The sequence below is a fragment of the Lipophrys pholis genome (assembly GCF_963383615.2).
Source record: "Lipophrys pholis genome assembly, chromosome: 9".
Taxonomy (NCBI): domain Eukaryota; kingdom Metazoa; phylum Chordata; class Actinopteri; order Blenniiformes; family Blenniidae; genus Lipophrys; species Lipophrys pholis.
Genome location: NC_137639.1, coordinates 12,340,081 through 12,353,637, shown reverse-complemented (window position 1 = coordinate 12,353,637; position 13,557 = coordinate 12,340,081). Strand labels below are relative to the sequence as shown.

The 13,557-nt window shown below is 42.6% G+C and overlaps 1 protein-coding gene across 1 annotated transcript in view; it reads right to left on the bottom strand.

Moving 5' to 3' along the window:
- cdkal1 (CDK5 regulatory subunit associated protein 1-like 1) overlaps positions 1 to 13,557 on the bottom strand; it is a 259,787-nt gene that overhangs the window by 241,233 nt on the left and 4,997 nt on the right. Inside the window, exon 3 of the mRNA XM_080470764.1 lies at positions 11,906 to 12,018. Within this exon, the coding sequence (XP_080326890.1) occupies positions 11,906 to 12,018 (113 nt within the window). The remainder of the gene's footprint in view (positions 1 to 11,905; positions 12,019 to 13,557) is intronic.

Genomic DNA, 13,557 nt, shown 5'->3' with positions numbered 1-13,557 from the left:
CACATGGAAATCTCGCACCGAGCTGATTCATTTATATGTATGAAGAGGAGATCAGACAGAGGCACATGTTGAATTAATTTATTACAAAGGACACAAGTGCACTCGCACGCCAAAGCGCGCTCGCACATGACGTCTCGTGCCATTAAAAATGTTCAAACTGCTGACTGGTCCCCACAAAGCTCATAAATCCACATGACCGGCTAAACACTCCTGCGCGCACACTTTCGGCTGTTCACTCACAGGTAAGCGGCGCTTTCATTTCAGCAGGTGGCCTCGTGTGAACATCCACACACAACGATACGGGTCAAACTGCTTTCCATTTCAGCGGGTGGCCAGTGAGTAATGGCTCTGATGGCTGAGTGTCGGACGCTCGGGCAGAAAGTGGGGGGTTATCTTCCAAAACAACACAAAAGAGTCAAAGTCAGGGAGGGGGGGGGGGGGGGGGGGGGGAGAGAGAGAGAGAGAGAGAGAGAGAGAGAGAGAGAAACTCAAACGAGGGCCTTGAAAAGTCATTTGCTCCACATCTTTGAATGCCAACTCTCGATTTCTTTGCTTTCTATCCATATGTCACCCACACTCTTTATCCACCCACACCAACAGCCTGACAAGCCACATTAATTACTAAAGTCTTTCAAGCTTTCATTTCCTCTTCATGAGGGAAATTACATTTGTTTTCCTCGTTCAGGCGAGATGACAGAGAAAACAAGGGGCGGACAAATTAGAAGTGAGAAAGACAAAAATAAAAAAAAAAATTTAAAAAAGTGTCTTTCACCTTGTAAAATGTTGGACAAGCTAATTATTCAGAGAGAAAGCAACAATGAGTTGTCAGTCAAGAAGTCAAAGATCACCTTGCTTCGGTCCTTTTCAGAGTGCCACAGTTTGTCCTCCAAGAGAAGTGAGTCGTTGACATTGCTTCACCGAAGTAATAGTGACATTTAAATTATATACAAACAAAGACATTTTAATAAGAGTAGTTCGCACTGTCAAATTATGTGAACAAAACTCTTTTTTTTTCCCCCCTGATTGGAAAAGCTAATTAACACACTGATAGCCATCTTGTCTCCGTACTCTCAGTGCAACTTCTCGAAAATGACTGAAAAAAAAAAAAGAAAAAAAAAAGAAAAAGCAAACAAACATGTTGCTCATCGGCAAACTGAACCGTGGGTTCACAGATTCCCCGCCATCATATCATCTCTGTTATATTAATTTTCTTACTGTCAACCAATCTCACAACATTTACACAACAATCTGGCCTCTATTTAACGCCAGGCGCAAAGCACAGCGCGACTGTGATCGCAAGCAACAGTGGACTTCTACACGGAGGAGTGCACATGTGCTCTGGCTTCAAATCATTAGAACAAGTTCAAGAGCGTCTCAAAAAAAGTTGAGTTAAGAAATACAACACAAGGAGGAGTGCTGTAATTCGGAGTATCAGCACGGATGTGATTCAGTCGTAGTCTGGAGATAAACACAGCTGTGGTAATGATCATCATAACAAATGCTCGAGTGTGATCGTGTTTTTACACAACGATGAAAAGAATGCCGAGATTTGTTTCGCGTTTACTTCATATCCACCAACACAAATTGTGCCGCCACGACATACGAACAAATGCAAACTTCACACAATACCAGTCTTTGGAACAAATCGTTTATTGCAGATTGTGGAGTCAGCAGAAAGCTACTTTACTTCACCACTGCCAATAGACACACCAGTGAGGCAACGCGACGCTAATATGAGACATCCGAGTACCGCTGTGCTCATAGTGAATAAATAAAGGTGATAAGGACAAAAAAAATACCTGAATCCTGTGGAACTGGGAATTTCCCAGATTGACGGTGAGAACATGTTGCGTTATTTTGCACGACATCTATATGACAAATGTCTAAATGATGGACCCTGAAATAAAAACAAAACTCTTCACAAACAGATTTCATTGGCCTGGTATGCGAGGTTGCAAAGAAAACACCAACAAAACCAAACTGTGTTACGTTTAATATCTTTATTAGTGTGTGATGACATTTACCACAAATTTATGTGTATGCCATCAGGGTTATAGCAACATATTTCATCATGTGAAACGGGATTCAAAAGTGGGACTTTCCCAACTTTAACGTCTGTCGGAAACATTTTGGTGTCTATACAACACCGTGGAACCGATTCCTTTCACAACATTTAGAATGCTGAGCAGCCAGCAGGTGTGAATCTCCGTTTAAAGACACCTACACTGTCCTGAGAGGAGGTCTCATCAAGCAACATGATCATAACCACCTGTGTGGAAGAAAAAAAAAATAGAGTGCATGTGGGACTTTAAAAACGTGCCTCGTACACACAGCTTTTTTTTTTTATTTTCAAGGCAGTTTAAAGAGGAAAAAAAAAAAACTGTAAACCCACTGAACGCTGTTGCTGCACGAATGTTATGAAGAAGAAAAAGCAATGACTATAAAAGTCAGAGTATTAAAAGCGCTGTCTGCGGTTTTGCCACAACTAATGACAGGATAGCTCACTGTTGCCGTGGTGACGGCACGTTTTCCGGTTTGGGAGTGTTTCGGGAGCTAAGAAGTTGGAGAATTCGAAACAATCAAGCAAACAATGAACAGATCTGACGCAGCCGGGAGAGCTCAAAGAGATGCTGCGAGATCTCGGCCCTCGACGCGGTCTGAACCCTCCAACGAAATTGAAACGGAGGTCCATCAATGATTTATCAGGCAGGTTGTCGCCGGCTCTGGAAGGCACGCATCCATCACTGCTGTGTCACACATTCCCCACAATAAATGCGTGTTACAGGTCTCTGTTTTTTAATATAAAAGAGTGGCAACCACCTGCGAGTAAAGTCAAACCTTCTGACACTGTCCTTTCTTTAGACTTCCACTAATCCCATGTTTCTTTCTTCACCTTCATTATAAACAAATACTGTGCGTCCCATACGGAGGCTGAGCAGAGCGAGCTGATCGACAGGATCATAAAAATGTTGTCGTAATATTTTGGTTGCTGTCATTGTCACGTGTTATTTATTAAATCAGACAGAGTATGGTTGCATATGAGGATTTTGATATCAAATTTTGCTTTTGGGATGTTTTCTCATGTTTTCTTTTACATTACGGCGCAAAACACAGTAACATTAGCAATCGTGATAAATGATCGTGATTCAAATTGAAATCACCTTAAGTATTGGATTTATTTTGAAAAATATGGTGGAGGTGTTTTACAGGTACTTGTGATACATCCACTTTCCAAAATCACAGATTTGACTAATGGGTGACTCTGAAGTTATCCCGCAGTGTGAGTGTGTTTTGGATTGTCTGCATCTCTTTCCTGTGATATTATCAGATTGCTGACCCGTCCACAGGGTCACCTGCCTCTGCCCACATTAAGCTGTAGTGAACAGCCAACTCTTTGAATAAAATTGTTCTGATCATTCAATTCAGTATGCTTTTATCTAATTTTAATTACATTTTAAGCTGCTTGTTCATGGTCAACTATATCATGTGCCGTATCTGAGGACCCACTAAGCAGGAGGTGGAGGCGTTGGGTTACAACCTAGATCCCTGAGACCCATCAACCAGAAAATAATTGATGAGAGTTTGAAAAAAACAAAAAAAATACTTTTCTGTGTGTGTAATTTTAGTTTTTTTTTAATTTATTCTTTCAGTTTTACCAATTTCCAATTCGCTGTGTGACTCTCTAAGTATTCTACGTATTAATATGAATGGTTAAAAGTTTAGAAATTGGCTCCTTGCATACGGTGAGCTTTTATTTTTGTGTCCTGCTGTCCAAAAACACACAATGTCAATCACATTCTTATGAGCAGCAATACATGGGCGATGGAGAGTGGTTTCCATCCACCTAACTGGGAGCTGCCCAACATATCCGCAGGCATGCTGTGTTTCCGCTCTGAGCGGCTCCAGTAGGAACATCGGGGGCTAAATGCCTTGTTAAATGGCACCTGATGCCACTTGTTGAAAAGGAAGGGATGGCATGACTCCTTCAATTTTGCGTGCAGTGTGCAAGAGGCAGTCTGGGATTTAAACTGTCAGTCTGCGGGCTATTGGCTTCTATTTTATTTTTTTTTTTTCTTCCCAAACAGTCTGGCCACATTTGATGGCAGGAAACATAATTTCCCTGCTTTAATTTAAGGCTCAACACTGTGGAAGTGAGTGAAACCCGGCTTTAACCCTCATCTCCCTTCCAGACAACATACCTTGCTTGTCGTCGTTAGTCCCTCCCTCCTCTCCCTATCACCCCCCCCCCCCCCCCCCCCCCCCCACACACACACACACACACACCTTCCTTCAGTTCTTGCCTTATCCCATTACTCACATCCCCTCCATGATATTCCCATTATATCCCTTCAGGGTATTCACAATCCCGCAGGAATGCGGGGCGGAGTTCCTGGGATAACGGAGGGTTCACTGGCTGGCTGGGTTCTGAGGGGAATAGGGGAATACACTCGCTTCCTCTACAGAGAAGCAGTAAAGGAGGCTCCCTTGCAGGTTCTCCAATCATTTATCTCTTCGCTCTCTTCATCAGAGAAATGGAAGGCTGAGTGAACAAATGGCTGGACAGAGAGAGGACTGGAGCAGTGATTCTTGCTTCCATTCTTCTTCTTCTGCTCCCTCTGAGGCTGGAGGAGCAAGGATGAGCTATCACTGCCCTATGGGGAATGAATTTGTTCAGTTTTTTTTGTTATTTCTCAAAGGGGCAGGGAGGGGTCTCTCTTTCAGTCATCTCTAATTCTCTTTCCCTGCTCCTAAATCTCACATGTGGGAAAGGGGAGGCTAACAATAAGGGAGATCTTTGTATCCTTGGAGACATGAGTACCAGGGAAGAATCGTTTTTTGCTTCTGTTTTGCAGTTCCTCACAATCATGGGTGGGACTTATTGGGGAATTCAGACATCAGACACATTATGTTGTTTCAATCTTATCAGGCTTCCTATTATCAAAACGTCCCACGGTTGAACTTACCTAGAAAATAAATAAGTAAATAAATAAGTGATGACAGGAATAAATCCCTGGGACTGACACAGTGATTTTCATCTCCCGTGACAATTTCCTGCTGCAGTTCTCATCAGGTCAGTGTGTGATGTTATCAAAATTCCTTCCCTCAGAGTAATCAATGGATGGGACTGAGCGGTGATCCCCTCTTTCCTCAGCCTACGCCGCTTCCCGTCTTCTCCTCTATCCACACTTACCTCAAGGGAATTTCAAAGCAGGAATGGCCGAGGTCCTTAATCCCGTGGCTTCTAAATGGTTACTGGGTGCTGCCTACATATGGGTCACCTTGTAGGATCACTGAAGCGCACATACACGCGCGCACACGCGCACACACGCAGAGCTTTGGGATCACTCTAATCTTGGGGTCTTTAAATGGTTACACCTGACTGCCTGGAATCATGGATTTTTTTTTTTAAGAGATAGAAGGCAGCTTTTCTTTCATCATTTTGACAGTTTTTCCTTATTAAAGTGATACAAAAATTATATAAAAATGCCATGATGACCACCACAGGAGTTACATTAAACCATAAAAACTGATTAAATACTATGGAAAAGTGAGTTTCATAAAAGTTCTACTTGCATGTTTGAGTTATTTTTCTCACAGCGACATTTGAGTGCTTTACATCCATGTCCACTGCAGCCAACTAATGGCTCGTATTCACTTTTTCAAAGCACTGATCTTCCTTTCCCTTGAATCTCTTGTGTTTCAAACCATTCCAGCTCTCGCTCTCTCATTCTATTCCCCGTTTCTACTGATTTGCCAGACTCTCGTTGGTATTCACTGGCACTATACTGCGCTCCCTGTTCGCTTTCCCACTTCCAACCATTGCTTTGGCTTCGAGCGCATCCCCGTCTCTGTCGGCTGTCCCCTTCATCCCAGCACCCTCCTCACATCCCCGCTGACTCTTCCTCTCGTGTTTCCTTACATTGCTTTTCTCCTTCCCTCTTGCTCCCCTCGAAATCAGCAGAGCAAGTCTGTCTGACACACAGTTACAGCGTAGTGGGGGAGAAGACAGCGAGCAGACAGAGTCTTTCTCGAGTGATGCGTCTAATCTTGCAGAGTGATGACTGTCGAAAACGGAACTGCCTCTCACACACTTTCCCCCGTACGACACCGATTCCCACCACGTCTGCAACTGTGTGTGAGGAGAGCAAAATGTGTGTGTGTGTGTGTGTTGAGCCGGCTGCGCGCGCCAATGTGTGTGTATATGTGAGAGGTGGAGTCAGACGCGACATTGTAAGTTTTCATTGGCCATAATGTTGCGGCGTGTAATGTTGCGTGCCACGCGGTGAGCCAATCAGGGGATGCACAGACGCTCGGTTTTATGAATGAGATGGGCATGTATGCGAGGTACGCGCAGTCAGAGTGAGAATACTCTACAGTGATGTAATACAATCGCACGGAGCAGCAAAGGCGTTTGAAACGCGAACGCGATACGAGCTCAATCAGAACAGTCTGAAAGTGTTTGAGCGCAAACATCCAAATCCTTTTCTACCACAAATTCACAGCTTGGTTTGTTTGGAAGGAGGAAAGTGAATGCTTTTCTATAAATTCACTTGTAGGCTTTGCTTCAGCTGTCAGTGAACATGCATCCAGCATGAAAAGCTCCAGCTCAAAGTCAAACAAAACCAATTAATGGTAAATGACCGATATAATATATTCCTGTACTTTGTTCGAAGTGATGATTTCACATCAGAATTTCAAAGCTGTTTATCATCTAAAATGACACAATAAAATTACACCGCATGTGACCTGCCAGCATTTTCCAGGCACAACAACACCTGTAATACATGTTGATCAATTAAGTCCTCGCAGAGTTTTATCAAAACAGCTCACACCCTCTCTCTAAAACCCTCTAAAACCCATATCCTCCAACCGCCTGTCCAAACCAGGAACTGAGAACGCCTCATTTGGCTGACATTGTGTACCAGGGAGTAATTTTGCCTAACCGGTATGTAAAATCATAACTGAAGTGCTGTGTGCGCGGCTGGCTGGCAGGGAAGAGATTGGGAGGGGAGGAGACCAGCCAAAAACAATCAAAATATCCTGGTGTGACTTTCTATGAAGGAAGGGTGTGTGTGTGTGTGTGTGTGTGTGTGTGTGTGTGTGTGTGTGTGTGTGTGTGTGTGTGTGTGTGTGTGTGTGTGTGTGTGTGTGTGTGTGTGTGTGTGTGTGTGTGTGTGTGTGTGTGTGTGTGTGTGTGTGTGTGTGTGTGTGTGTGTGTACTTGCCTTTCTATGAAGTCACTATTTGGCACATTGCTCTCCTGCTCCAATGTGGTTCATTTGTCCCGTGGTGCTATCATGGGTAAATAGTGCCCTCTTTAGTTCAACGTGGGAACTGCAGCTGGGGAGAAGCCGAGCTGAGCAAGTGCAGGCACAAACACAAGTTGCTGAAACAATGAAATCAGGGGGAAATAACACAGGTCACTTTCCCTGATGTTAAACGCAACTGGAAGAAAACAAGATGATGTAATGACACTGGTAAATTGATTCCAGACTATGATTGTACAATACTTCCTACTTCCTGTTTGCTTATTAGCATCTATATGAGATTGAGAATAACAAAGTAGTTAGTGAGATTTCTCCTCAGACAGCGAGTGATGTGTTCCAGTTCAAATAGTGTGACAGAAAAACGAGAGATTACTTGTTAAAATCAACTTGTTTGCTAGATTACAAAAAAATAGCTTAAATATCAAAATTTTATATAATATATAGAGGCATTCTTCGTCTAAATAGAGTTCAACCTGAAAGCACATGACATTCAGCATGTATTTAAACATGATGCCATGTGGATTGCATTGGTTCAGGTTAACATAATAATAATAGAAATAACAGTAACAAGACTCTAGTTCACATCTCTAATAAGGTAGCAGGTCAACTTAGACTGAAAGTTAGAAATGTGAAAACTATGAATGGGAGCAGAGGATGTTTTTCAGAAGGATGACCTCATCCTGATACTGCAGAGACTCATCCCTTCAATAAAAAGCTCCTCCGTGGTCCGAGGCTGCCACCTACAGGCACACTGTGGGACTGCTACTATGTCTCTCACCAGGTGATGTCATAGTTTGGAAAAGAAAGAGTTTGAGAAGGGGAGGAAAACACGACATGAGAGAGCGGGGGCTGTGAAAAAGAGGTGAAAGTCAGACAAGATGAGAGGGAGAATGAGCGAGAAGGGAAGAGAGAGAGGAAGAGAGAGAGAGGAGAGAGGTGATGTCATGTTTTCAGCACTGCTGGAGCCGTCTTTGTCCAGACGCTCGGGTTAAACTTCCCCACGACGACGCTGCAGACTTCAACTACTGTCATCTGGCAGGTCTGATATTCACAAACGATTTCGCTCACCGTTTTAGAGAAAAGATGAAATGCAGTGACTCCATAATGATCATGTTTAAACCTGTCCTCGGCTTCATTCTGGGCAACAACCACAGGCTCCATCATTCAAGAGCCCATTTCAGGGCTGGTCATCCCAGGCGATTCCACTCTCTCAAATACACGTCTGACAATTTCATACCTTTCGAGAAAAGCTGCAGCGCATTCCACACTCTGCCATTCAGAACAATCACAACCTGTACCCAGTGTAATCTCCTCTGATTTTCGCCATGACAGTCAATTTCTCTTCCCAACAATCCTCCACTGAAGCACAATGAATGGGAGGAGATATGAGGTGAAAGAGGGATGGAGGGAGAGGGAGAAACACGGGGGGGGGGGGGGGGGGGGGGGGGCAGATAAGAAAGCTAATGAACACAAAAGACAGATGAAAAGCAGAGGTGTAGAGACGAGAAACCAAAATAATCCTTTAGTCCCAATAGACTGACCTTTCAAGTCCTCGTTGAAAGAGGTAAGTGGAGGAAACAAAACAAAACTGGAAGTCATAAAACAGAGAAAGTATTCCCTGACTTCACTGTGGGTAATGATGAGGGCATCTTTGTGGCTACTTCAAAAGCCATAACAATGATAATAATGTGGGATGTGAATTATGAGCTCAAATAAATAGGACAGCCAGCAAACCGAAATTTGTATGAAAGAAAAGATGCTTCACTGTCATCTTATAGTCTTGTCCTTTTTGTGCTGTGGTGTAAATGAACAGGGTGTAGAGCAAAACCTTCTTCTCCAACAATAGACGTAAAGGCTATCAACCCTGATTACCGAGCCCTCAGGTGAGAGCTGTCTCTATAAAGTATCGCATAAAGTCCAATCAATTAAAACAAAATGTATTCTTTTATAGAACAATATCAATATATGTCCAGGTAGGATTTGGGTAGCCTCACAGTCATTTTGCTATTTTTTCCCTCCAAAACCAAATAAACACTGAAAAAAAAATTTAATCACTGAAATAACTGTTGGGTTGATTATTTATTTATTTTCAAAAAAATGTATCTCACACTGTCATTAAACATTTTTCTCATCTTAGTAAATTGTGTCAAGTGGGTAAAGAACAGACATTTGTCGGATGAGCAGCTGAGCTGATTTTGGACTTTTCTTTTTGCAAAGAAGCCTTGTTCCAACAAAGAAACAATCTGTAAAACCTTAACTTACTTTTTCACCTGTATGTCATTGACTGCCATGTGTGAGGTTTAACAGTGCCAGCACATACCTTAGGTATACACACACCGGGCCAGGAAAACATGCATCAAATCACCCAGAGTAACACTAATAAGTAGTGTTACTACTACAGATATACTGTTAAACAGATATAAATAGTAGCTTCTATAAGCACCATTACTGTGTTCCTACAGTCATCTGAGTAACGGGAAAAGGAGACAGGACCAAACCTGAACCAGAGATTAGAAAAATCTAATCCCCATAACAGCAAGTTTTAACCTTATTACCTGGGAGTGTATTACATTACACTCGCTTGCATCTATATCTGCTCAGGACCTTAAGACAACCAGGGAAGCAATGTGTGCTGTAATCAGATTGGGACGCAGGCGGATACTTCCCATACAAAAGGTCGGAGCAGCAACACAAAACCACTCGGAGCACGACTGTGCCCGCGCCACTAAATTACAGAATCCAAATAGATTTGCCACGAGACAATTAGCACACTAAATATCAAGCCTTGGTAGATGTTTGCACACAGGATGTTGCCCCCGGTCGAGTGGCGGGCGAGAGGTGACAGAGTGATGAGAGAGTGCACGAGGAAGGCGAGTGTTTTATCGGAGAGGAGCTCCCGGGACGAAGGGAACCGCAAAACAAAGAAAGGTAGGAAGGATAAAGAGATCAAGGGTTTAAATTATCAAATGCGGGGGAGAAACTGTTGGCCCATGTTCAGGAGCAATTTGTGCCGTGTGTGTGTGTGTGTGTGTGTGTGTGTGTGTGTGTGTGTGTGTGTGTGTGTGTGTGTGTGTGTGTGTGTGTGTGTGTGTGTGTGTGTGTGTGTGTGTGTGTGTGTGTGTGTGTGTGTGTGTGTGTGTGTGTGTGTGTGTGTGTGTGTGCATGAGTGAGTGGGTACATCTGCATTTTTGAAGTGTGTGATTAATGTCCTCCTATGGCTATGGGGACCCCGTGGAGAGAGAAATGCCTAAAGGGGGTTAACGCTTTTTTTTTTTTCTTCCACCGTCTCCCCCTGCACAAACACACACAACTGTGTATGCTGCAACACAAACATTCACGCTCCATAAAAAGTATTGCACAACCGAGAACACACACAACCTGACACGAGAAGTCCTGCTCACACACAAAGCAAGAGAACTATGGCACAACAAGACAACTGCATACAAGCTGGAATAATAAACAAACGCTCTCTGCTTTTGTCTGTGCTGGTCTCTCTCACCTGTACACATGCACACACGCACAATCCCTAATGGCAAACGTCTGGTAATTTATAACATAAAACGTCGGGCCTTCCTGCAAAATGCAAGCAAAACGACATGTGAAAAGGTAGTATTTAATAGAGTCGAGGGTTTTTACAACAGTCCGTAATCTGACACCGGTTCACTTTAATGCTGGATCTCAAAGCAACATGTTAACTGCTGATGGGATGATGACAACAACAGTATGTAAGACAAGTGTTTATATTCCGGTGACAGGAGAGGATACTAAAGCCTCCTGGCTCCAGAGGATTGGTGGACTCCAGACTGTGTCGGACCTTTCACATTTAACTACTTGGTGCAACAATGGCTTTGCTTCAATTGATTTGTTCTGGGGCAGTGCACAACCTGGGAAATTCAATCCAGGAAGAAAGAAGTCCCTTATGGAAGAATAGCACAAGACCCACTCGACATGAACAAAAAAAAAAAAAAAAAGAAAAAAAGCAGCACTGCCCCCTTGTGGTTAATATTAGTAATTACATCTACATTTATCAATCAGTTTGAAGCCAGTCCATCCGAGTTTGGTACAAATAAATGAAACTTTGTTGGACAACTTGAGCAGGTGTGAATGCTGTAATCTGTTTATCTGTAGTGTACCCAAAACAAGCAGATCAATTCTACTTAAAGAGCATGTAACATTTGTAATTCATGTTGACGTGTTTCAGTTTAACCCTGTGCGATTGGACATATTGTCAATAAATGTGCAATGAGCAACTGCTTCTGAAATGACAACTTCTCTGCTTTCTGGAAGCTTTTGCATTATCAGTAGAACATAAACAGTCAACAAGTTAAAGTTATGAATACTGTGTACATATGATGGGAATAAAAGTGTCATGCAGCACAGTCCAAAGATATCTAAACACACCTCGTCAGGATGCTTTTGCAACAGATCATAACCGAATCGCACAATGGAAGAATTCCTGCTACCGTTTCAGAATTTGAAGGATATTTTTGTGTCCTTGCAAATAAATACACCACAACAGTAACGCCACATGAGAACTCAAGTATTGATTGAACTCAAATCATGTACGTGTTGTATATTTCCTCCTGAAATCCAGTCAGTCAGCTTCATCCAAACTATTAGAAGTGAACAAAAGCTTACCAGTCATCTTGTATCCACTGGCTGCGAGCTGCCCGGCCATGTATTCGCCATCTGAGTTGTTGTGACTGCAGCCCCACGTTTTCATCCAGATTTTCTGGGTGCCTGGGATGAAACTGAAAAATGTTGAAAGAATATTATTCTCGTGTATTATAATATAGCATGTTGGTACAGTGAGATCATTGTTTGAGCCGATCATTGATTGAAAAATAACAAAGCACCTTGCTGATCATCAGACAACTTCTTGTCCTTTGTACAATGTTTGTTGCCCAAGCCTCAAGAGAAACACTAGAAAGCTGTTTTCATTCCTCTAAGCTGTTCGTTTTGAAGGTCTTTTAACCTGAAGTCGAGCTAAATCTCCCGGGAAGGGACAAGAAGCAATAATAGCACTTGGACTTTGTATTTGCTTGTTGCTGCTGGGTAATGATGCAGTCAGTTACTTTTTAGATTGGACTGTTTTTCAGATTTATGTGTATTCTCATGCTTCCACAGATACATTTGAAAAGCATGTGGAAACTAAGTATGAATCAGGTACATTTTGTCAATCAGGAAATCTTTCAGTTCCTTTCAAGCTTTTGAAGACTGATACTTGGTCCATGTTAGTGCCATGTTATTCTCCATAGAGAGGGAGAACAAAGGTAACCCAGGTACACCGACTGATGTTTCTAGAGAGACATGGGATCTGGAAAAGGTTCTCAAATTCAAAAACTCCAACCAGATTCAGCCACGTTGAGACCACAAGAGAAAATCTGTTTTAATCCACTTTTCTTTTGTTGTGTTTAAATGATTTACGGAGAGAAGCAGAGTGGCGTGTCACACTGGATGTGAAGGGAATTTTGTTTTCCACAGAAACTCAGAAAGTAGCCCAACATCCACCGCATTCATTGTTCTTACTGTAACACATAAAACCCTGAGAACAGCACTTTGACCTGAATGTTTATTAACCTTTATGTGTCAATTGTGGCTTTAAATCAAACTATATTAAAGAAATCTTTGCCTTTCAACAACATATCCAAGCAAGCAACCGCTGAATGCATTTTGGTACAAATTCTCCATCCATCCGTCTTCTACATCGCTTTGTCTTGTTCAGGGTCACAGGGCGCTGGAGCCAATCCCAACTAACTATGGACAAATTCCAATATTCACAATTAATATACGTTATACATCACATGAAACCGAGATCTAAAGGCAACGCACGGCAAATTTATTTAAAGAGCACCATTCAGACACGGCCATTCACACTGCATCACAAAGAAATACATTAAACCAAAGCGATTAACAAAGACCTAAAAAGGAGAATAAATAAAGTAAAAGCTTTATTGGCATAAAAGGAAATAAAATAAAATAATTAAAATCTATCATTGTATTGTAAAGCCGGAGAAAGTAGTAGTTTTAAGGCCTGGTTTAAAAGGAGTGTGTGAGCAGTCCTCAAGTGTCCAGGAAGTTCGTTCCACAGGTGAGGAGAGTAGGAACTAAAAGCTTTAAACAACGTCGGGCATTGAAGCTGATCCCAGCTGCCCGTGGGTGAAGGCAGGTTACACTTTGGACAGATCAGTCGTCCGTCACGGCACAAAACACAGAGAGAGAGGCCATTACACGCGCTCACAACTACGGGCAAATCTCAACTCACGAAAGGAGACAATAAATGCTGCTCT